The sequence below is a fragment of the Rhipicephalus microplus genome, chromosome 5, assembly GCF_043290135.1.
Source record: "Rhipicephalus microplus isolate Deutch F79 chromosome 5, USDA_Rmic, whole genome shotgun sequence".
Taxonomy (NCBI): Eukaryota; Metazoa; Arthropoda; class Arachnida; order Ixodida; family Ixodidae; genus Rhipicephalus; species Rhipicephalus microplus.
Window position 1 is genome coordinate 56603421 of NC_134704.1, and position 22752 is coordinate 56626172.

Consider the following 22752-nt stretch of genomic DNA (forward strand, 5'->3'; position numbering starts at 1 on the left):
TCCTCTGCTTCATCAGTCAGGCATCTCGCTGCCTCTTCATCTTGTGTGAACACTCACACCGGGTGGGGTCAAATACTTCCAGCAACACAGCATCGCGTAAGTAAGCCACGCTGAAGTAGCAGGAAGCTAACCGACTCGTGGGCAGATCGCCAGCTCGCAAGCTGCGCTGAGAGCAAAGGCGAGTAACGTGATGTGGTTTACGACGTCACAGCCATATCAGCGTCACAGGTGCCCGTCTCTCCACTTGCTGTGCCTGGAAAGCGTCCCGCGGTGACGGTTTCACGGACTATCCGGCAGCAGCTACCTAAGCGCCTAACTGGCAGATATGCTCACGCTGTTCTTACCGCGCTGACCTGATCGCTTCATGTGAATGAAAAGAAGCCCCGCCGCGGTGGTCTAGTGGCTAAGGTCTGCTGACCCGCAGGTTGCGGGATCGAATCCCGGCTGCGGCGGCTGCATTTCCGATGGAGGCGTAAATGTTGTAGGCACGTGTGCTCGGATTTGGGTGCACGTTAAAGAACCTCAGGTGGTCGAAATTTCCGGAGCCCTCCACTACGGCGTCTCTCATAATCATACAGTAGTTTTGGGACGTTAAAACCCACAAATCAATCAATCATGTGAATGAAAAGAATTGCCGTGGTAGCTCAGTTGGTAGAACAAATGACGCGTTATTCGATAGTCGCTAGTTCTGTCCCTGCCCACGGCAAGTCATCTTTTCATCAACTTTCCTTTCTTCGCATTTACATTACGTTTTATTCCCTACATTTTCATTGGCATTGTTGTCCATTAGTTTCCGCTAATAATATTCCCTTAAGCCAGAGACACAAACGCGCATCTCTGCGGTAAAGCCATCTATTTAGGAAGACCACTTCTTGAAACATATCTGCAAAGTGACGGTGCGTTAGTGAAGCGGTGGCGAGTGAATATTTAGCTGCGGGAAATACAGAAAATACCAGCGCGCACTCCAACCTCCCGATACGCATTATCGGGGACTATGCTGTATTCCTCCACCACTTTTATTAATAATATCTGGGTTTTAACGCCCCAAAAGCACTATATGAACAGAAGGGACCCCGTCGTAAAGGGCTCTGGAAATTTCGACCTTCTGGTGTTCTTCGACGAGCACTGCCCTCTCACAGTACACGCGCTTCTAACATTTCGCCTCCGTCGAGATGCGACCGTAGCAGCCGGAATCGAACCCGCGACATTCGTATCAGCAACCGGGCATCCTAACCACTACGTCACCACGGCTGACCTTCCCCCGCATCTCAACCCCCGCTTTTGCCCCTCTCTCAATCCGCTCTTTTTTTTTTTTCATTGTTGTAGTGGGAGGGCACAGCTGGCCCAGTGCTGACGATGCGGGCGCCTTCTATTGACGTCCTTCTTAAAGCGACAAAAGTCTCGTCCACGAGAAATTAGAGTTAACTTCGTTGATATACACTAACGACATGTAAGGAAGCATACATCTTGCATTGCAGTGAAACTTTTGTGCCAAGCAGCGAAGCACGTAATAGGCGGTAAGAGGTCCCTTTTTATGGGCCTGTTCAGCAGGGTGTCTAACAATTTCGTTTTTCCGAATTCTTCGAATTTTCCAGATTTTCAACGATGACTAAAAGCAAGCCCCGCCGCGGTGGTCTAGCGGCTAAGGTACACGGCTGCTGACCCGCAGGTCACGGGATCAAATCCCAGCTGCGGTGGCTGTATTTTCGATGGAGGCGAAAATGCCGCAGGACCGTGTGCTCAGATTTGAGTGCACGTTGAAAAAGTCCAGGTGGTCGAAATTTCCAGAGCCCTTTACTACAGTGTCTCTCATAATCATATGGTGGTTTTGGGACGTTAAACTTCACATATCAACCAAATAAATGATTAAACGCAAATTCCCCGACCATCACGTCTGTTTGAAAAACTCTGTGCACTGGAAACAAACCCTCGAGTGGTTAAAAAAAGAAATTAGGCACTCGTATAAAAAAAAAGTAAACATACTTACCATACGCGCTCAGAATGTTCTGAGCGTGTGTATATATATATAAATATATATATTATATATATATTATACACGCTATATATATATATAGCGTATATATATATATATATATATATCAAATGAAACCTCTGAAACAGGCAGTGAGCAAGATGGCTGTTTAATGCTTGGAAGAACCAGTAAGCGAACGCACGAGTTGAAATTACCCGCAGCTGAAAGCTTGAAGGAGCCGGCGATATTCCAACAATGCAGCTGGAACTGCTAGGAAACTTAATGTAATCACTCTGCACTGCTAAATATTTAGTTAGCTAAGCCAATGCATATGCCCTTAATAGCCCACATAATGTCACAATGAGCTAGTATGTGTGAGAGAGAAGCAAAAAAGTATGAAAAATTCACAGCGATGTCTACTGTCATTTTTTTCTTTCTGCACCAAGAGTGTTTTCTTAAAATATGGCAAACCATTTTTCCCTTTAACGTGCCAATGAGACCTGCAGTGAATTACACTGGAGCTAGAAATGCTGCTGATCCAAAGTACGCAAATATGGCACCACAGAAAAACTTCAAAGGCAAACATGCCCTGTACACCTTGTTTTACATTTCGTAGGGACATCTTTTGTAGAAGGAGCCATAGGTTGCCGAACTCACTCAGTCACTCCAATTGAAATGAAGCCGTGAGTCCAGGTGAGTAATATCTTAGCGAATTTGAGTCCAAATAAGCAATATTAAAGAAAATTTTTAATGAGCATGAGTTCGAGTGAGTTTGGCGCAGGAAAAATTTTGGTGAGTGTGACTCCGAGTGAGTCTAAAGCGCAAGATATATTTCTGAGTGAGTCTGAGTTAGTGCCACTTCTTTTTTTTTTATGACTCATGAAAGCGACTATTTCAAGTTTGTGGATACACCTTGATGAATAGCAATCGCAGTAGCTGCTTGTATGCAGGTGCACTGCAAGGAATATACGAAAAACATTAAAGAGGTCCTGAAACAATTTTTCAAGTAACCATGAAATAGAATGACTAAAATAACCTACTGCATCACAAATAACGCCTCAAGAATTTTAAGAATCTGTCCAATACGAACGAAGTCACAAAGATTCCTCGCTCCCTGCAATCGCATTCTCTCTTCTCCCGTACCGACGAAAGCACTGGAAGCTGAGCAGGAAGGGACAGCATGGCATGGGAAAAAAAAACGTCACACGCACCTTGTGACCTTCAGCACTTTTTTTGTTTTTCTTCGAATACGCGGCTTTTTCAGTGTGATCGCGCGCGCACGCGAGGACAAGTCCCAGCTTCTCACGGCAATCCCCTGTTACGTCTGAGCACGCCATGTTCAACATGACCATTGGCCGATAGATGGCCTTCTACGGGTGATTTTTGAGCTCTCTGTATCATTTTTTGAGGGAAGAGAAAGCATTTGGTAGCTGACTTTGATAATTTATTGTCAATTCCAGACTGCGTGCTGCACTATACTACTTGGCTCCCGTGTTTGTGGGAGCCTCTTCTACCAATCGGTAGCATTTTTTGACTATGACAAAAAAGTGTTGCAGGGTCCCTTTAAATTCTGCGATTGCTAATTTGTCTCTGAAGTTGTATTAAAGGTGAAGTAGAGTCAGCTTGTTTAAAATCCCATTACTGGCAGTGAGTGCAGTGTGTAAGGCTACCTTGGCAAATGTGTTAGACAAAAAAGAACACTTTTCCGAAATCTAGGCAGTTTCTACCCACGCAACCAACTACAACAAAAAGATGCACATAGAAGTGGCTGCCATCTAACAGGTACTTTTATTCTATCTCGATCCCCATTTCTTTTATCAGTGGAGAATCGGTAACAACACCCTGCTGAATGAGGCTTCCCACAACAGCCTGATTCTCAAGGTTTCCTTCCAGGAGATTCCTGATTGCCAAGATGACGTGCTGTATTATGACTGATGGTAAGAGTGTCAAGGACAGCAACAAAGGTGAGTATCGAGGTTACAGTACTATTACTCAAATGTAGGCATGGGCGAATAGTAAACTTGAGGCTCGAAGTGAACAGTGACTTGGTACAATAATTTCAAATAAAGTAGTGCAAATAGTGTGTATCACATACTGTTGAAAATAATGAGCATTTTTGTCATGTCCTAACTAACTTGCACAATTTTTCATGACAAATTAGCTTGCACTTCAACGAAACTTGCTGCTGAGAGAGTCGGTTCAGACTTGCTAGGAAAAGAATGGGTTCTTTTATGGTTTGTTCTAAACTGCAGAGCATGACTATGTGATTTATGTTGTTACCATGTGAGATGTCGTACTTACGTATTGACTGCAATGAAAAATAAAGTATTTGTGAACGTTTGCAGTTGTCCGTGTTTTCTGCGTTGTTATGTAGTTTTCACGCAACCACTTTTGTTTCAAGTATTTTGCACTAGGCATGTGTGAATGTAACTTTTTGGTTCAAAGTGAAGTGGAAGCAACACTGAATAGTCGCAAGACATAGCAGTAGCAGTAGGGCACGAGTTATAACTGCCATATTATAGTACGTTTTGAAAATTACTAAACTTAGCACACGTAGGCCCGTGTAACACTTCAGGGTATAACATGCTTCTAAACTTTAAAAAATAATTAATTGGGTAAACGTAATATAGTCGTTTAACTTGTAAGTGTAACTTTACTAAAATAAGAACTTTGCTTAGAAAGTTAGTTTCACGGCATAGCACTACCACTCCGCAGTAAAACCACCTTTGCAATTAGTTGTTTCTCATCAAGTATACATAATATATGTTAATATTGAATAGGTTGAAATTTTGAAAAATTTTTATTCATGCTGACACAAATTCGAATGCCGTGATATTCGCCCGGATATTAAAATTATTTGAATATTTTTCCATTCCTTCTCAAATGGCATACACATTTTTCACAGTGGAGATCATGCACACAAGGGAATCACAAATTTCTTCCGGATCTCCCGCAAAAAAAATTGAAATTTAGTGACAGAATTGCATATAATGAAGGTTTTGGCAAACACTCGCCGCCTCCACGTGAAGCTTGTGATATGGTGTTACCAAGTAAAACAAGCATTTCCGATATATCATGCACTTGTGGTCAACAGGCAAGCATATCCAGTGAAATAATTCGAGAAAGGATACAAGGATTTTTGGCATCCAGATTGCACACATCCAGTATGACGGGAATCCCATCCAAGTTCCTAATCTGCAGTGTAGCGATAGAATTACATGACACGAAAAGAGGAACAATTAAGGCTGAATAGTAATACTTAAATGCTTATCAAGCAGATACTTCATAATCCAACAAATAAATAAGGGCGAGGAGAACTCTGGAAGTTAAAATACTATAATAACTAAAGAACAATTCAGTATATCACCAATTAGGAACATTCTATGCAAGCAATGAATTTATAAAGTTACTGCATTAAGTAGAAGTACATGAGGTGCAGGGAATCCAGAGTAGCAATGCTTGCTCATATTACTGAATTACCATGTCTTGATGTTTCCTGTTGTGATGACACATATTGCCGATGAGCTGAACCAGGTCTCGCTTGAAGCCAAAGCTGTGATGGTCGGTTAACTCCGAGGTTCCCTTGTCGACACCGGTGAAGTCATCCAGATGTTGTGCGGGCGTGAATGCATTTTCACTCGATTTGCCAAGAAGATGAACTGTCTTCAATACCTCTGGAATCACAAGACAAGAGTCAATCTGTATCTTGAATTCTGAAGTGTATATAGAATGCTTGTGATACATATTCAATTGAAAATCAACTAAATGCGACAGTGAATGTTTGTTTTCTACTGCACATTTTGCCCTGCACAGTGCCATGGAATGTGTCAACAGACATTAAAAAAAGAACTGGTGCGAAAATTCCCCGAATTAGTGTAAAAGCTTAATATAGTAAAATCTACCAAGCAGGATTTGTCACAAAAACAAGAGGCAAGTATCAACCCTACTAATAGGTAATGCATCACAGATAAAGATGCAAGAGTAGTGAAGATGCCCATCATGCATATGAGGTGCATGTTATATTTTTCAGAAGCAGAAATGGAGCGATTGCAGCACATTGGGAAAAACATCTGCCATTATTTTTTGCAGTAAAGACATATTAGATGCTGTATTCAAGAGATCTTTACAGCTGGTTTTTAAGCATTAGTACCATAAATTTTAATTTATGAAAGGCTACTAGATATGCCTATTTAAAAAAGAAAAGTTGTTCTGTAAAGTGAGCCATTAGAACAAATGAATTGTACATCCCTTGCAAAAAACCAATACAAATATAATGAAGCAAGCAGTGCCATAATGCCCGTTAATGAAGCAGCAACATGACACCAATACTGTCTAAGGTGAAATCCTAACATCAACATACCCAATGCAGTTGCAAGAAGCTCTGAACCGTCAGCAAATGAGCCCTTCAGCTCCTCATGTGCAGAGGCCAAACATAAGACCTTCAACAGTTTACAAATTTCTGCAATCTCCTGCAAAATAAAAATGATAAGCACAATGAGGCTAACAATTAGAGCTAATACTTTGAACAAATGTATGTCTCAGTATAAATGCTGCTTTTATTTTGTCACATTTTCATAAAGGCCAGGAGGATTAGTGGAAACAACTTGATATATTCATGGTAGAAAAACAGAGCAATGAACTTGCATAATGCCACGAATTTCAAGATTTAACTTTTACTCCTTGGCTGCAAGTAGCCTCAAGGCATGACATCAATAATGTATGGCAGGCATCAAGCCTTGCATTCAGTACTACAACAAGTCCCATAGGAGGCTAACCTAAATCGTTTATCAAGAATGTGATGCCTTTCTGTACAATAAAACATTTAGTTTGGTGTTTTGTATGAAATCCTCCTTTTTAATAAGAGTAAATGTGAACACATATGAGCATGACTGGCCCTCTGTCTGGATATGAAAGAGGTACACATTAAAGAAAATCACGATCATGACTAAAGCTGCAGTGATGCTGCAAGACGGGTTGCCTGCCATCCCTGCTTGTCATTTTGAAGTTCAGTCAAAGCACAAAGCCTAGTATCTCAAAGAAACTCGCAAACATTCAGAGTTGCCATATTGTCTAGTAGTTGTGGGTTAACTTTGACACTAGGGTTGAAATAGAATATACGTAAACATGTGAACAATGACGGGCTAAAGTTTCTAGGCACTGAATCTGTGACCTCGTGCACAGCAGCACAACATAATTACCAGACCATCATAGCATGCCTCCTTTCACGCCGAATAAAATAAAATTTAATTGTTCTAGATTTCCATGGCTTTGCATTCCATGGCCGAGTATTGCTTTTTTTTCTCATGTAACATCTCATATTATGCTGCATATCACATTCTCTTCCAGCCTCTCCGCTTGGCACACAAACAAAACAAGGGTAGAGTGAACATCGACAAACACAGGCGGTGCCTTGTAAAAGATGTATTTTTAGGGCGTAACATTCATATATATGGATATCCATTAAAGTCTGCAGAAAGGCATGTGATTTCTCAAAGTGACACAACCAGTTGCACAGTGCGCCAAGTGAAACAACGGCTTTCACCTACTTCTGTCAGCTTCATAGCACCTTACGATCAGACATAGATTGCCATAGATACTGTACTTTCTTGGGTATAAGTCACACAACATGTACAGAATATTCGGAACTAAAATTTGTATGCAAACACAAACTTTGGTGCGCAAGTTGGCTTCGCGGCACTGCTTCGCGGTAAGGCAAGGGAGCTTCACAACGTGCGGCTTTACAACATTACGCCGAACATTTTTTTTTCTTTTTTGCGACAGCTATTATAAAAAAAACTCGAGGCAAACTTATGCCGTCGCCATTATGTTCGCATGAAGTACAAATCAATAACGTCACTTGTCTGCGTATGTTCCACGTGCGTATGAAAGTGTGAGGGTGCCAACAACAGCAGCTGAAGCGGAGATGAAACGCGCCGGCCGTATCCGTCAGTGAAAGACGCACAGAGGTGTGCCAAAGGAGGCTTGCCCATCTCCGGTGGAAAATACGCACTTTTATCGACTGAGCATGGTAGCCCGAGGAAATAAACAGGAAATAAACAATAAACAAAATAACAAAATAAACAATAAATAAACAAAATAATAAAACGAAAAATAAATAAACAAATAAATAAACAAATAAATAAAATTACAGAAAATAAACAGACGGCTCATACCTTTGTACGTGTTGTGCTCCCATCACAAAGTTTGCGTGGAATCTTTATTAAACAGCAAGAAAGTTGTTTTGCTCGCTGAAGCGGCCGCGTTCCTTTTCGCAAATGTTTGGTTCAGTTATGCCAGGTCCCATGATGAAGGAGTGACGAGTGACCTGCTAGACTAACTCCATATAACACTCTAATTTGCTGCTATCGCATTCATTCGTTTGTCCGTGGGAAGGAACTGCGACATTATTTATGATTGCTATAGCAATTATATGGACAGTCTGGTTATTGCAGGCGCCGCCACCATCATTTACGTATACGTCATCGTCATCATCATCAACAACAACATCATCATCATCCACCTGACTACGTCTACTGCAGGTTAAAGGCGTCTCCCATGATCCACCAGTCAACTCGGTCCTGCGCTTGCTGCTGCCACTTTATACCCGCAAGCTCCTTTATCTCGTCTGCCCACCTAACTTTGTCTGTCCCTAACCCGCTTGCCTTCTCTGGCAATGCAGTCAGTAGCATTTAATGACCATCGGTTACCCTGCCTACAAGCTACAAGCCCAGCCCGTGTCCATTTGTTCTTCTTGATTTCAACTATCAGATCCTTAACCCCGGTTTGTTCCCTGATCCACTCTGCTCTCTTTTTGTTTCTTAAGGTTACACCTATCATTTTCCTTTCCATCGCTCGCTGCGTCGTATTCAATTTAAGCTGAACCCTCTTTGTAAGCCTACAGGTTTCTGCTCCATAGGCAAGTACCGGGAAGATGCGGCTGTTATAGACCTTCCGCTTTAGGGATAGTGGCAATCTACCAGTCATGACTTGAGAGTGCTTGCCGAATGTGCTACAGCCCATTCTCATTCTTCTAGTTACTTCAATCTTGTGGTTCGGCTCCACGGTTATTACCTGTCCTGAGTAGACGCAGTATTTTTCAACTTCAAGCGCACTATTACGTATTACCCCTCATGTAATGTCCCATGTGGGACTTTTGAGGTATTATGAATGAATTAATAAACCTATCTCGAAGCGCTGTTCTCTTCCGAGGTTGTTGTACATTACTTTCGTTCTCTGCCGATTAAGTTTGAGACCTACCTTTCGGCTTTCCTATATATATGTATGTATATGTACACAGGGAAAGATGCGCTAGCCGCCTCTTTCTGCGGAGCGAACATCGCCTTTCCGGCCGGGTCGTCTGCGCACGCGCTGATCTCGTGAGCGAACAGGGGTGGGAGTAGGGATCTTATGGTTGCCACGCTAACGCGGCAACGACCAGCGCGCGCCTTGTGCTCCCAAAGCAGAGGGGAGCTTTTACGAACTGTGCTGCTCTCAGTACGAAAAAAAAAAAAACGGTGCCAAAAGTGCACCTGGAGCGGTCGTGTTTTCTTACACGAGCGTTTTGTACAGTTACGTGATATCAGATTTGAATTAGTTGACTGCCAGCCTCGCTTCGTATATCAACGCCATCACTACGCAGGAGCCTTGTTGGGGTGATCTACTATATGGACGCACCGCAGAAAACTTGGTTACTTAGCAAGCGCATGTTTACTACAATTGATATTGCTCCTAAAAATGCTATAGCCTTGCTTCGTGAAACATTCTAATATGTTGCTATGGCAATTGCTTCACCCTTTGGGCGAAACAGTGATGTTTTTTTTTTTTTGCTCTTCCCTATCCACTTACTTTTCCACAGTGTAGGGGGCCCAGGTTACATGCAGGGGTTGGTTATTATACTCAATAAAGTATGGTATTCGAAGCTAATGCGAACAAGAATCTATACACAACTATTTAGAGGAACCTATGCACACATAGGACCTGATCACCAGCGTTGAACGTCCACGGAACTGCATGTATATTCGGAACACTCGTAAGACCTTGGGAGCTTGGATTTCCATCCCCATTGCTCATCTCCATTGCTCTGCCCCATACCTCTCAAGCGATTGGGACATACCTGGACATTTATTGTGTCACTGATATCTGCCGCGCGCAACGTTATCCCTCTCTCTCGAAACCACTCAGATCATCACCACCAGAAAGAAAAAAAAAACGAGGAGAAACGATGGCTACCTGAAGTTTTGCCACTTGCACCTAATGTTCACGCGACCATTGAAGATGGATTAGAGTACGGATGCAAAATGCAACCTGCACCACACCATTTTCTGAAAACATACACAGCCAAGCTGGGGACAAGAACGGAACAAATGCGTGGTGCAAGGTTGCTTTATCGCGACTGGTGCCCGAGTGGTGCATAATAACATGGTGCTGTGTGATGCCCAATTAAGTGGTCTGTAAGGATGGCACCACCTCATTCCGGTGAAGTTTGTTCCCATAGCGAGACGCACAAGGTGGTGACTGTATCTAGTGCCAAGGCTTCGATTAAAAGACTTCCTGTCTAAAAGCTGACCTGTCAGATATGATAGTGTGAGACAGCATGTCTCACACTATCATATCTGACAGGTCAGCTAAGAATGTCAGTTTGCTGGCCTCTCATCGAATATATTTGTGAACATAATGATACAGAGTAAATGTTATATGCACAATAAGTGTTATATACAGACACAACGGCCCATGTAAGCACTAAATGCTAACCTACAAAGTGCTGCCAGCTAGTGCACCTGTTCTACCTTTTCAAAAAAAAAACAAAAAAACATGAGCTCTAATACTGCACATGCCAGACACAGACGTCTTGATGAATTATATTCATTAGTTCCGCTTAACTTTTTAGAAAATACACTACATATGTTTCATTAAACAGAGTAGTGTGACACCAGTGCCATGATACTGTCTCACTCACATTTATCAAAGAATGCGGCACTCACATACATCCATATTTTGTAGAACGCATTCGCATGAACTATCGCGCGCATTACGGGATAGCTTGTGAGCAACGTAGTGAATAAAGGTGGTCATTGCATAACACCATACGCTGCATAGGATGAAAGTATGGGCATTACTACTATACATATCGAAATTCACTGTGTGGCACAAAATTACAAGAATAAACTCAGTTTCGAAGCTCCGTATATCCACCAGCGGGGGACGGTGGTCCGAACGGCGGTCGCGAGAACTAGCGGCGCTTCACTCAACTCTTGCGTAGGGTTCCTCGATGCGCGTTGGAGAGGAGCGCGCAGCCAGGAACAATACTCTTGCGCTACTCTCGGCGCATTGTCTGCTACGGCGGCGTACCGCGGCGACCCGCCACACTGTTGCTCGCAGTGGCCTTTTTAGGGGCGAACCTCCTTACCCCGTGGGTCGTATATGTCCCGTTTCGTCGTAGTAGCCAGTTGCATTGCATTGCATGTCTATAAAAACGGTGTCACAATATATCCACAGAGTGAATGATGATGAGTGAGGCGAAGCATCCGTCAGTCTGTCCATGCTTCTGTCCGTGCGCCCTAAGTCGGTGCGTCCGTACGTTCGTCCGTCCATCCGTTCGTTCGTTTTTCTGTCCATCCGTCCGTCCGTGCGTGCGTCCATCCGTGCTTCGCTCCACTCGTCATCATTCAGCTCGCCGATATGATGTGATGTTTTATTCTACCATGATCAAACTCAAACATTTACCATGCTTCCAGTCGACATTCTCGCGTCACATCATTTGTAGACTACTTATGCAGATACGCAGAATGTCGCGAGTATACTTTCGTCCGGATGCATTGCTCAGTGCAGGTTGCCTAAAAATCGATGGCCGGCCTATATTTCAGGTGTCTGCGTTGCGTTTAACCACCGATTTATTGATATGTAGGGTTTAACGTCCCAAAACCACCATATGATTATCAGAGACGCCGTAGTGGAGGACTCCGGAAATTTCGACCACCAGGGGTTCCTTAACGTGCACCTAAATCTGAGCACACGGGCCTACAGCATTTCCGCCTCCATGGCAAATGCAGCCGCCGCAGCCGGGATTTGACCCCGCGACCTTCGAGTCAGCAGCCGAGTACCTTAGCCACTAGACCACTGCGGCGGGGCCGCTTAACCACCAAGTACGGGAAGTTCGAGGCGCGTGAGCATTTTCAGCGTAGTTGTTATGACAATTACCCACTACCATTCTAACCGAAGCCACCTTGGACAAAAAAGAAATGATCCCGAACCTGTATAAAAGTTTCAAACAAGTTGACTAACTGGAAGACAAAAATGCGATAGAAAAACAGTACTAGTGCACATGTTTTCTATACTTGTTAGAAAAAAAAAGACGTTCTCGCAAAAACAGTACCCATGCTTTACACTGTTCACCAAACACGTCTTCGCGACAGCTATAAATGTTCGAGAGCGGAGTGCAAGAATGTTACAGCAACTTCGCCTTCCTTCTGGCATTCTCCGCCTTTTCAGAAAGCTGTCATTCCCGATTGCTTTTCTTGAAAACGAAAAGACAGGACATTCTCACCGCAATGTATAAGATTGCAAATGAGTTCTGCGGAAACCCGCAAGGGGGCGGAATAGTTAAGGATTGGAAAGAAGGAAACCACCCGTTTGTATCATGAAGCCACTTCTCAGAAAGAAAAGCTTCTCAGTTACCAGAAAGTTCGTCCTGGACCGGGGTTCGAACCTGGGATCAACGTTTTTCCGGGGCGGTCACTCTACCGATTGAGCTAACGAGGAAGTCACCAAATGGCAGCCCGAGGGCGAATTCATCGACACCTCGAAGCACATGGACCCAAGTATTGCAAATGAGGTCTTCGAAAACCCTCAAAGTGGCAGAAGGGTTAAGAAAGGGAAAGAAGACAACCGCCCGTTTGTAGCACGAAGCCACGAAAAATTCGTATGAATTTCCTTGTGGCTTCGCGCTACAAAAAGGTTTTTTTTTGTTTTTCTTAACAATGCAAAACACCCCCACTATAACCATCACGTTATGATAATCAGCGGTATAACTCAGAAGATGCAGTGGCAACCACTACAACTTTTCAAGCACAATCCAAAAGAGGTCGCCAACAATGGTGCCTCAAGTGCCTTTAATGTAGAAGGATAAGAAAAGCTGGCAGTCCTACCTTTTCTCGTGGAGAAGCTAAAGACGACGTTGAGCACACTCTTCTACATTGTAAAAATTATGTTGGACTTCGAAAGGAACTTTACAGAAACTAATCACTTTGGATAAGCGACCTTCCTTAGTCGCAAAAATCTTGGGCCCATGGCCAGAAAGAAACCGCTGCTGCGCCTGCACTAGTTCACTTTCTGGAGGAAATGGAAATATCTCAAAAGTACTACACCAAAACAGAAAATGCATTCGCGTTATGGTTAACTGGAATGTATCACTTCAACATTCGTGTGTTTACATTTTGGCAGAGAAATCTTTTGTGAAAACAGTGCAGTATTAGGGAGACTGCTCCGGACAGACATGATCACCTTTGACAATTTAGTGAAATTTTAGGTTTTGTGTGAACATTTCAATTGCGTGATTACCTATGTTCCTCCAATTTCTGTGGATTTCTCTATTGAAAAACTTGGACTTAGTACGTAAGTGTTGTGCTATGTACCAAAGTATTGCCTTGTGTTCGTTATCAAATATGCGATGTCGGCTGTTGTGCAAGAGGAGTAGCTGGCGCCACGCATTGACATCAACCTCTCCTTATACACATTTAATAAACAAAAGGCTTCGGGAGGGATGATGTAAACAGCCTTCTCGAAAACGCCTCATCTAAGTGAGCGCCCTTTCGTGTAGTTTGGGCGCCGCTGCACCAAGGGACGAGGGATGCTAGGCATTCTTTGCACGTCGTCATTTATTCAATATTTCTGCAAAGTTCCCACAGATGTACACTCACGGCGTGTTACTTCATTGTGCACTATACTGCAACGGGAAGAATTGAGTGAAACATGTACAACACGCCATTACCTGCTCTAAGATTCAGCAATGAGAGCGCTGCGATTGAGAAAAATATTTATTGATGTATACATATATTGCTGCGTGCTCACTCAAAGCTCATCTTTCATCTTTCAATTGCACATTTAACAGTCTAGTATAAAAATGACCTAAGGAGTGTCCCGCCACAAAACGCACTTCCTCGATGGATTCATGCTTGATCCGACGGGACACCTGAAGGTCTCTTGGAACTGCCGGTTGTTCCACAACGGCGCGTTCGTCAAGATAGCAGCCAACGAGCTTTCCGTGGTGTTGTCAGCTGATGAGTCTTCGCAAAAGCTGAGCGCGTGGTACACAAAGAAGAGATGGTAAATGCTGTAAGTCTGGAAGGCCTCGAAGCGAACGTCGAAGCGTTTCTCTTCTTGGAACAGGTCCATGGCAGGCTTCATGGCGGCAGTGTACTCGAGCAGCTCTAACACTCCCAGTTGGCGCACACCGTACTGTTGGAAGCATAGTTGAGTCACTGCAAGCAAAGAACTAGCCAAGTCAGGCCACCAGACACGGCTGGCGACCACACCGGCACTGCTCCCGCTGGCCACGCTGGTCATCAGCATCTGAAGCAAGCAACGGACAATGCGCACACCAGAGCTTGATATTTGTAGGCTTTGGAGGATGTTGTCGGCGAGCTTCGTAAAATTAAACAACAACACCGGAACGTACACCGTGTTGCCATCAAAGGTGCAGTCGTGATCGAAAGCCGACCCATGCCAGCGGTCGGATTCTTCCCGGCGCAAGCTCTCGGTGAAGCTGTGACTGTGTAAAGTGTAAAAAGAACGCAGGCTCTGACCACGGACGACGCGAGGTAGCGCAGTCACGTGACTTTCGAGCTTTTCCTGGTTGTTCAGCCAGTCAGGTCGGAAGAGTCGGAAACGAGTGCTGTTGAGCAAGATGGCAGCTCGCGCTCGAGAGTCACGGTCAAGTACTGTAAGCCTGGAGAGACTCCGAACAAGCTGAAGGCGTGCCGATCCCAAGAGCCGCTGGACCATGTCGACCGCAAAATGCGTCTTGAAGGCAAGTTCACTGGCGTAAAGGAACAAGTCCGGCAATGCTCGCTCTGCCGATCGCACACAGAGCTTCCATCGAGGCAACAAAGGTCTAGGGCGGCCGTAGATATGTTGGACTAAGGTATCGACTAATGGCCTTCCTGACAAGGGTGCATATGCAGCCACTTCGATCATGAGGCGGATGCCGAGGTAGTTCATGACAATATAGTGATCAGTATTACGCAACAGGGTCACGAGTGCCTCGAAGAAAGCCGGTGATTGGATGAGCAGTTCTGTGTGTCCACCAGAATACAGGGGGGAGTCACTGTTAAGGAACAACTCGACACAGAAAGTAGACAGTTCCGGCTGTGTTTTCAGCAGCATTACGCGATGTGTCGGCGGTCCTACTGACGCACTGTAGCTGTACACAAGCATTTCAAGGCGCGACGCAAACGCAGCCACTTCGAGAGAGTACGCCGTGGGATTTCGCTGCTTTTTCAGGGCGGTAATGCCCGCAAATGCAGTGCTGTTGTAGAACTCAGTCACCTGCGCCTGATCGCTGCCCTTGGGTGCCAACATATTAGGCATTCCGATGCTCAGAATGCTCACGTCGACTTTTGTCGGATGTGCATTTGCTTGTATGCTGATCAAGGCCTTGGCACCAGTCATCTTCAATACCCTGGCGGCGATCTTCCACAGCGACGTGCTGTTGCGCGGCGTAAAGCTGAAGGGGAAGCCCTCTAAGCTGACCAGCCAGAGCAGCTCTAGCATCGGATTCCAGTCATCCAGGTCAATTTGACGCGTGTTCATACACTCATCAAAAAGTGCTTTGAGTGTAGCAAGGTTTTCTGCAGAGCTACCACGCTGCAGGACCCCGTGAACGCTTTGTTCCAGTTGGTGGTCCAGCTCGTCTGAGGACGCGGCCGCAACGTTCGTTTTGGTGGTCTCGCCGCTACTCTTCCAGCGACTGCAAACAAAGTGATAGAAGTCTTCACAGGGATCCAAGTCCCAGGACAAGAGCCCTTTGAGATGAGCGCCGTCGCGCTTGCATGCTGGTGTTGAGCAGGTGTCGTACTCTTCTTCGGTTGCATCGTGAGCGACAAAACTTCCGTTTTTAGCAACCGGGAACGACCCGGGCATGCGTGGCTTAAACAACTGAGGCTTCGCTGTGACGATGACTTTACTATACAAAAACGGTGCCGATACCCACGCAAATAACGCCAAAGCAAAGAGCAAAACACCGAGGCAGACTGCCGCCTTCTTTTTGAAAAGAAGTATACGTTTGAAAGGTTGCTGTTCTTCCACTGCTGGGGACTCACTCAACAACAACGCAGCGCCAGTTCCTCGACATTCAAAGTCAGAATAGCCTTGACCTACAAGGTGAGGAAGGACTTGGGCTCGTGGCATGGCAGTGCTTGCCGAAGCTGTCCCAGACGCACCAAGTCCCGAAGCTTTAAGCAAGGGTTTGCCTTCTGGAGTGCGCCCTGTGGGAGATGAACGCTCCAGGGGGGCTAGCTTCGACGCCTCCCGATATCCCACATGATCAGAACTCGGCGACGGAGCGTAATTTTGGCTCGTCTCTTGCGGAACCCTGTTACGGTTGCCGAGAGGCCGTGAGTTCTTGCCCAAACCACCTTTCCGCATTTCATGGTATATATAGGTTGTAATTGGTGAGAACGTACCATCACATTCTCCTCTCACCGGTGACAAACGATCAATGGCTTTCCGCAACGGTTGGAGTGTTTTTGGGTTGCTCTCTGAGCAGTCTCCAATTCCTCGGTTCCAGAAAGGATCGGACTCACTTGAGTAGGTACCGCTATTTCGGCAAACGCGAGAACCTGGCGGCCTGCATTCGGATGGTGGTTCTTCGACAAGATTAGCACTATTTCCTGTGAGTCTTTGGCTTTCGGCATCTAGGAGCTTCAACAGGCCGCCTTCATGAGAGCCGACCTTCTTTTCCTTTGATGTCCTTACTTTATCTGACATTGGTACCGCCAGTCTAGAAAAGCTAGTCTTTAACTTACTTTGCCGCGCCGATACCTCGTCTTTTTGCCTTTCGGCAACTGCAAAGGCCTCACTGGAATCGGACAGGACCAAGCGCTTCGACGTCTGCTGACGCTGCTTCCGTGATCTGTCGCCGCTGTGCTTCGCGGCACCAGCGCGCTTTGACTTCTTGCCAGCAAGGCTTCGGTGACTGGCGAAATCGTCAGACTGATTGTCTCTTGGCCCCGTACTACTGAAGCTCCCCTTGGTGCGGTTGAGGCACACCTTCCCAGAAGATCCGCACCAAAGAAGCCGAACCTCCTCGTCTGGTGGATAGCTTGGCTGATCAGCGTCGTGCGGCAATAGTTTCTGGCTCTGCCCTCTTTGTTGAGTCCACGAAACACGGCACTGTGGCGTCTCGTCCTCTTGGAGCCTTGTCAATAGACCCGTTCCACAAACTGAAGTGGCTCGCCGCAGGTTGCCTGGTCGACGCAGCAAGCTCGTGTCGTCCAAAAACAGCCTCCGGCGCGCTTTGTCGAGCCTAGAAAGCCGTTCCATAGTCTCAATACTCGTGTGAAGTGCTAGCACGGCAGCCTGCTTGCTTGCTTTCTCTTCTTGTCCTCGTGCAGCACGAGGAGCGGAGCACCAACCATTTTCGTCTTCTCCTCGTTTGATGGCTTATACCGAATTCATGGGATTGACCGAGTTGTTGGTGAAATTTCAGAGTATTTTATTTACTTTATTACTCGCATAAGCTAGAATTAACTTGTATAACGAATTATAGTACGAGTTATTGGTAATAAAATATTTAAAGAATGAAGAATTCAGCAACATATTCTTTTAAGACTTAGTGATGAATTTCTCAATGGCGAAGAACACATCCCTGTGACTGTAGCCCAGAGTAAAGCCACCAAAAGAAACACTGATTCTGAAACTTCCAGACTCATTTAGAAGAGGTGGTACTATGAATCTTTTTTATCAATGTTGTGAACCGGTGATAGTTTAGAAATGGCAGCATATCCAAGTGGTGAATGATGGAGAGTGGGGCGAAGCATGCGTCCGTCCATTCATTCTTGCTTCCGCCCGTCCATGCGTCCGTCTGTGTGACCATCCGTGCGTCCACCAGCCCGTCCGCGCGTGCGTCTGTTCGTGCGTCCGCACATCCATCCGTACGTCCGTGCCTGCGTTCGTCCATGCATCCGCCTCTGCGTCCGTCCATGCGTCCATCCGTCCGTGCAGCCATCCATGCGTCCGTCTATGCATCTGTCTGTGTGTCCGTTTGTCCATCTAGTCAACACCCCAAGTACCACCATCTCGCATCTTTTCATCATACATTCCGCATATAGAAGCACCGCCATGCAGCGTACATTCCAAGGACTAACCGAAAGGTGGCACACGCACACCTTCTTACGGCTTGCACTTCATGTACACTTCCCACCTTTAACCACCTCGAGTTCATGGTATATACTAGTTCACTGTATTCATGGCACTGCGGCCCAACTCTCGCTAAACCTTTCTAAAACCAAGGAGGTTACGCCCAGCGAGTATAACGCATCTTTTCATCATATATTCCGCATATAGAAGCACCGCCATCCAGCGGACATTCCAAGGACTAAACGAAAGGTGGCACACGCACACTTTCTTACGGCTTGCGCTTCGTGTCTACGTCCCACCTTTAACCACCTCGAGTTCATCGTATATACTAGTTCACTGTATTCATGGCACTGCGGCCCAACGCTGGCTAAACCTTTCTAAAACCAAGGAGGTTACGCCTAGCGAGTATAACGTAGCAACCCTTTATTGTCAGATACTGCTCAATGTACATGCCAATGGCTGCTAATGGGGAATGAGAGACATGAGAATTCGGCTTTTAGTTAACGCGCACGCTGCGATTTTTTTTTTATTGTTCAACAACGCACAGTATCGAAGGCATTAACCACACAATTTACGCGGACGATATTACCAATTGGTGCACAGGTGGCAGCGACGGGCAAGTCGAGCGCTCCCTGCAGGAGGCCATAGACACCACGGAAGATTACCTCCGTCCCACAGGCCTGAGGTGTTTCCCAAGTGTGTCCGAGCTCCTCCTCTACCAACCCACTAGGCGAGGGCCCAAGCCCAAAAACTGGCAGCCAATCTCGAAGAGTTATATCAAGCTCTACACCGCAGATGGCAGCGCAATACCCAGAGTCGACTCCATTCTGGTCCTCGGCATGACCATCGAGTCCAATGGTTCCAACGGCAAGACAATACTCAAGCTCGCCGCCAAGACGGATAACGCGGTTCGGCTGGTTCGGCGGGTGGCCAACCGCTACCAAGGCCTCAAGGAAGACAACCTAATCCGCCTGGTCAATGCCTTTGTGCTCTGCCACTTTTCATATGTCGCGGCCATGCACAATTGGCAGCGTGCCGAGCGTGACAAGATCAATGTCTTGCTCAGAAAGATTACCAAGCGGGCCCTCGGTATCCCGATCAGGACGCACACCGAGCGCCTGCTCCAGCTCGGAATACACAATACGTTGGAGGAGATTGCCGAAGCGCAGGAGCGGGCCCAGCTCGCGCGCCTTTCGAGCTCCCAGACCGGCAGACATATACTCCGAGAGCTCGGTCACTCTCCGGCTGAAGTGGACGAGAAGATGAGACAGGTGCCCCGTGTGATTCGCGACCTCATCACCGTGGCACCGATACCGAGGAATGTCCATCCCGAGCACAATCATGGTAGGCGACGGGCTAGAGCTGCCACTCTTCTCAAGCAGATTCAGTGAGGAGCGCGGCGTCAGCTTTGTCGACGCGGCAGCGTACCGTGGGAGCCGCGCGTTCTCCGCAGTCGTCGTCGACTCCAAACAACAAGTCACCAACTGCGCATCGGTTCACATTGACGATCCGACGATTGCCGAGCAAGTGGCCATCGCCCTGGCCATCCTGGAAGGTGAAAGGGAGGTCGTCTATAGTGACTCTAGGTCAGCTATTCCCGCTTTCGAGCGCGGTGTAATCTCCAAGAAAGCCCTGCACGTGCTCCAGAGTTGTGGCCGCGACGGCATCAAGCACCACGAACTGATTTGGTTTCCTGCACATGTTGGACAGGTCCAAGGCGCTCCCCCCAACCTCAACGAGTCTGCCCACGAGGCCGCGCGCGCACTAACCGACCGCGCGGGTTCCGGGCAACGATTCGGGGCCAACGGGGTTGCGGAAAACAGGGACGCGCCTGCCACGTACAACGAAATAACAAAATATTTTTACCTCGCGTGGAGACTATATCCACTCCCTCATCCAAATCTTAATAGGCCACAGGCCCTTACGCTCAGACTACTGCAGACCGACACGTACCTTAACCTGAGATCCCTTCACGCTATTTATCCTGACGTGTTTCCCAATGACGCTTGCCCCGCATGTGGGGATGTATCCACGCTGGCGCACATGCTCTGGGAGTGCAAGGCAATGTGCACAACCCCAACACTACATCGGTCAGGTGGGAGGCGGCCCTACGCAGCTCCCTCCTGGCCGACCAGCTTTGGGCCGTCCAGCAGGCCCGCGGAGCGGCCGATAGGCTCGGCCTAATGGTCCCGACGTGGGAGTCGCCCGCTGCGCGCTTGCGCGCGCCTTGCAGGACCTCAATAAAGTTTCGCAACCAACTAACAATGCAAAGGAGAAATCTCCCACCGGCACCACCTTGCAGGTCAAAACGTAAGACTGGTTACGCGCTACGACGAGGGACGAACGGGTGCCGCTTTAAAGAGCTTTGCCCCTAAAAAGTGATAAGTAATGGTTTCCTCCTGATTACGGAAGACGAATAGAGGGGGAAGCACTAAACTTGCTATATGCATAAAAAAATTGAGGGATGTAACGAGGCAGCGAAAGCAGGTTACAGCCACTTCCATTATTTTCGACATCGATAAATCGCTGCGCCAGCGAATTAAGACGTGCTTATATTCTGAAGAAGCTATCAATAAAGTCTGATAAGCTTTTTCTGAGTGTTGGTGGAATCTTGCAATTGTCGTGTTTGCTATTAGCGGCAAAACGCGAATGATTGGCGCCAAAAGCGCCGTGCCTTTGCTAAAGAAACAGGCCTTCCGTTTACCAACAAGCTTTTGTGGCCTGGTACCCAAATTAAATAATACATTGAAGGTGAGCGGGGACTAGTACTTTAAAGAGCTTTAGTAGAGGGATTTCACCAGCACAGGGATAAAAAGTCAGTGATAATTGGAACTGCATACTGCAATAGAAGTACTTGCTACTCTCATAAAGCCGATATTATGGCCATAAATTGAGCTATAAAAACAGGAATAAGATCAGCCAATCGTAATGATGAAAACCACCCCTGGTCGGGTCAAAATATTCCTATGCCTGATTTTTTTTCTCAGATTGTGAAGCATCCGTTGAAATAACTCCATTCATTGGCAGGGTATTTATATGATTTTGTAACAGTCTATTTAAAGTGACGTGAGGTAATAATTTCACAAGGCTTGGAAAAATATTACGGAAGAAAACGTTTATGAAGTTAGGTTGCATCATCAAAGGAAGCCCATCGTGCACTTGTACATTTAGAGAGTCAAATAATGTTTGAACAAGTATGATTTGGGGTTCGCAGAATCTGGGCCAGTGCTCGGAGAAAAATAAGTCAGGAGTAGAGATGAAAACTATTTTAATATGATTAAACAGTAATTTGTGCAACCTTAAAAAAGGTCTGCATCGTAAGTGAGTTGAATCAACATAACAAGGGTGGTGTTCGCCCTTCCAGGTATGTTACATGATTTGCTACATATCTTATAAGGCCTAAGCACAGCCGTAAAACCTTTCGCTCTAATAGGACTAGTGGCCGAAGCTTAAATGCTGGCGCACTAGAAAAAATAACACAGCCAAATTCTAATACAGGCCATACATACATTTCGTAGACCATCAATAGTACCTTTCTTCTCATACCAGATCTGCGGCTACACAGTCTGCGTAAAACACCCATTGCGCGTACTTCTTTTGTTGCGATATATTCAACATTAGACCGCCAATCCAGACGCTCCTTATAAATAACATCGAAATATTTTAATTACTGCACTTTTGGGATATCATGCATTTTGTTATTAGTAGATAGGTGTACTGGGTTATTAACAAGGACAACTAGAATACCACACCTATTAGTGCCCATACTGAACTCTGTAGGCCATCTAGCCAAGTTTCATGGTTTTGTCAAGTATCACTAAAGTATTGCACAGGCAATGTATGTCAGCGTCCATAGCAAAACGAGCAATGCCGTCCGCATAAGCATCAGTCTGCACCTCTGATTGAATGGGGATAGTACACATCAAGATGTTAAATGATGCTGGTAGAAGTATTGGCCCCTGAGGCACACCTTGCATCTGCTTGTGTTTGCAGAAAGAAAAGCCATCTTTAGAGAAATATAACTTATTTTCTCTTAAATATTCCGTCACCCATGCTACGGTATAGGCAAAGAATTGATGACACCATAACCAATTTAATAAAAGAGGATGTTCGACACTATCATATCCTTTATATATGTCTAACATAACAAAACCTGCATGCTATTTTTTTATGCTGGGCAATGCGAACTTGACTTTCGGTGTCTAAATGCACATTCCATATTGACTGTTCAGACCTAAAGCAAATTTAACTGCTCAACAGTTGCTCAATAATAATTGTTATTATGTTACCACTAAAGATCATAGCTGAAATCAAGAAGAAGAAATGCACATGGGCCGGGCATGTAGCGCGTAGACAGTATAACTGCTGGTCGTTAAGGGTAACTAACTGGATTCCCAGAGAAGGCAAGCGGGTTAGGGGGAGACAGA

At 45.8% G+C, this 22752-nt stretch overlaps 1 protein-coding gene across 2 annotated transcripts in view; it reads right to left on the reverse strand.

Annotated features, from left to right (window-relative positions):
- Nucleotides 1–3737: 3737 nt before the first annotated feature.
- LOC119174513 (ataxin-10) overlaps nucleotides 3738–22752 on the reverse strand; it is a 57018-nt gene continuing 38003 nt past the window's right edge. Inside the window, exons 8-11 of one of the 2 annotated variants that reach the window (XM_037425451.2) lie at nucleotides 6333–6441; nucleotides 5453–5646; nucleotides 5104–5167; nucleotides 3738–3903 (exon numbers count right to left, since the gene is read on the reverse strand). In XM_037425451.2, the coding sequence (XP_037281348.2) occupies nucleotides 3761–3903; nucleotides 5104–5167; nucleotides 5453–5646; nucleotides 6333–6441 (510 nt within the window). In that variant the 3' untranslated portion in view covers nucleotides 3738–3760. Of the gene's footprint in view, nucleotides 3904–5103; nucleotides 5168–5452; nucleotides 5647–6332; nucleotides 6442–22752 lie in introns of those variants that run through there. The other variant, XR_012895364.1, reaches the window with a different exon arrangement.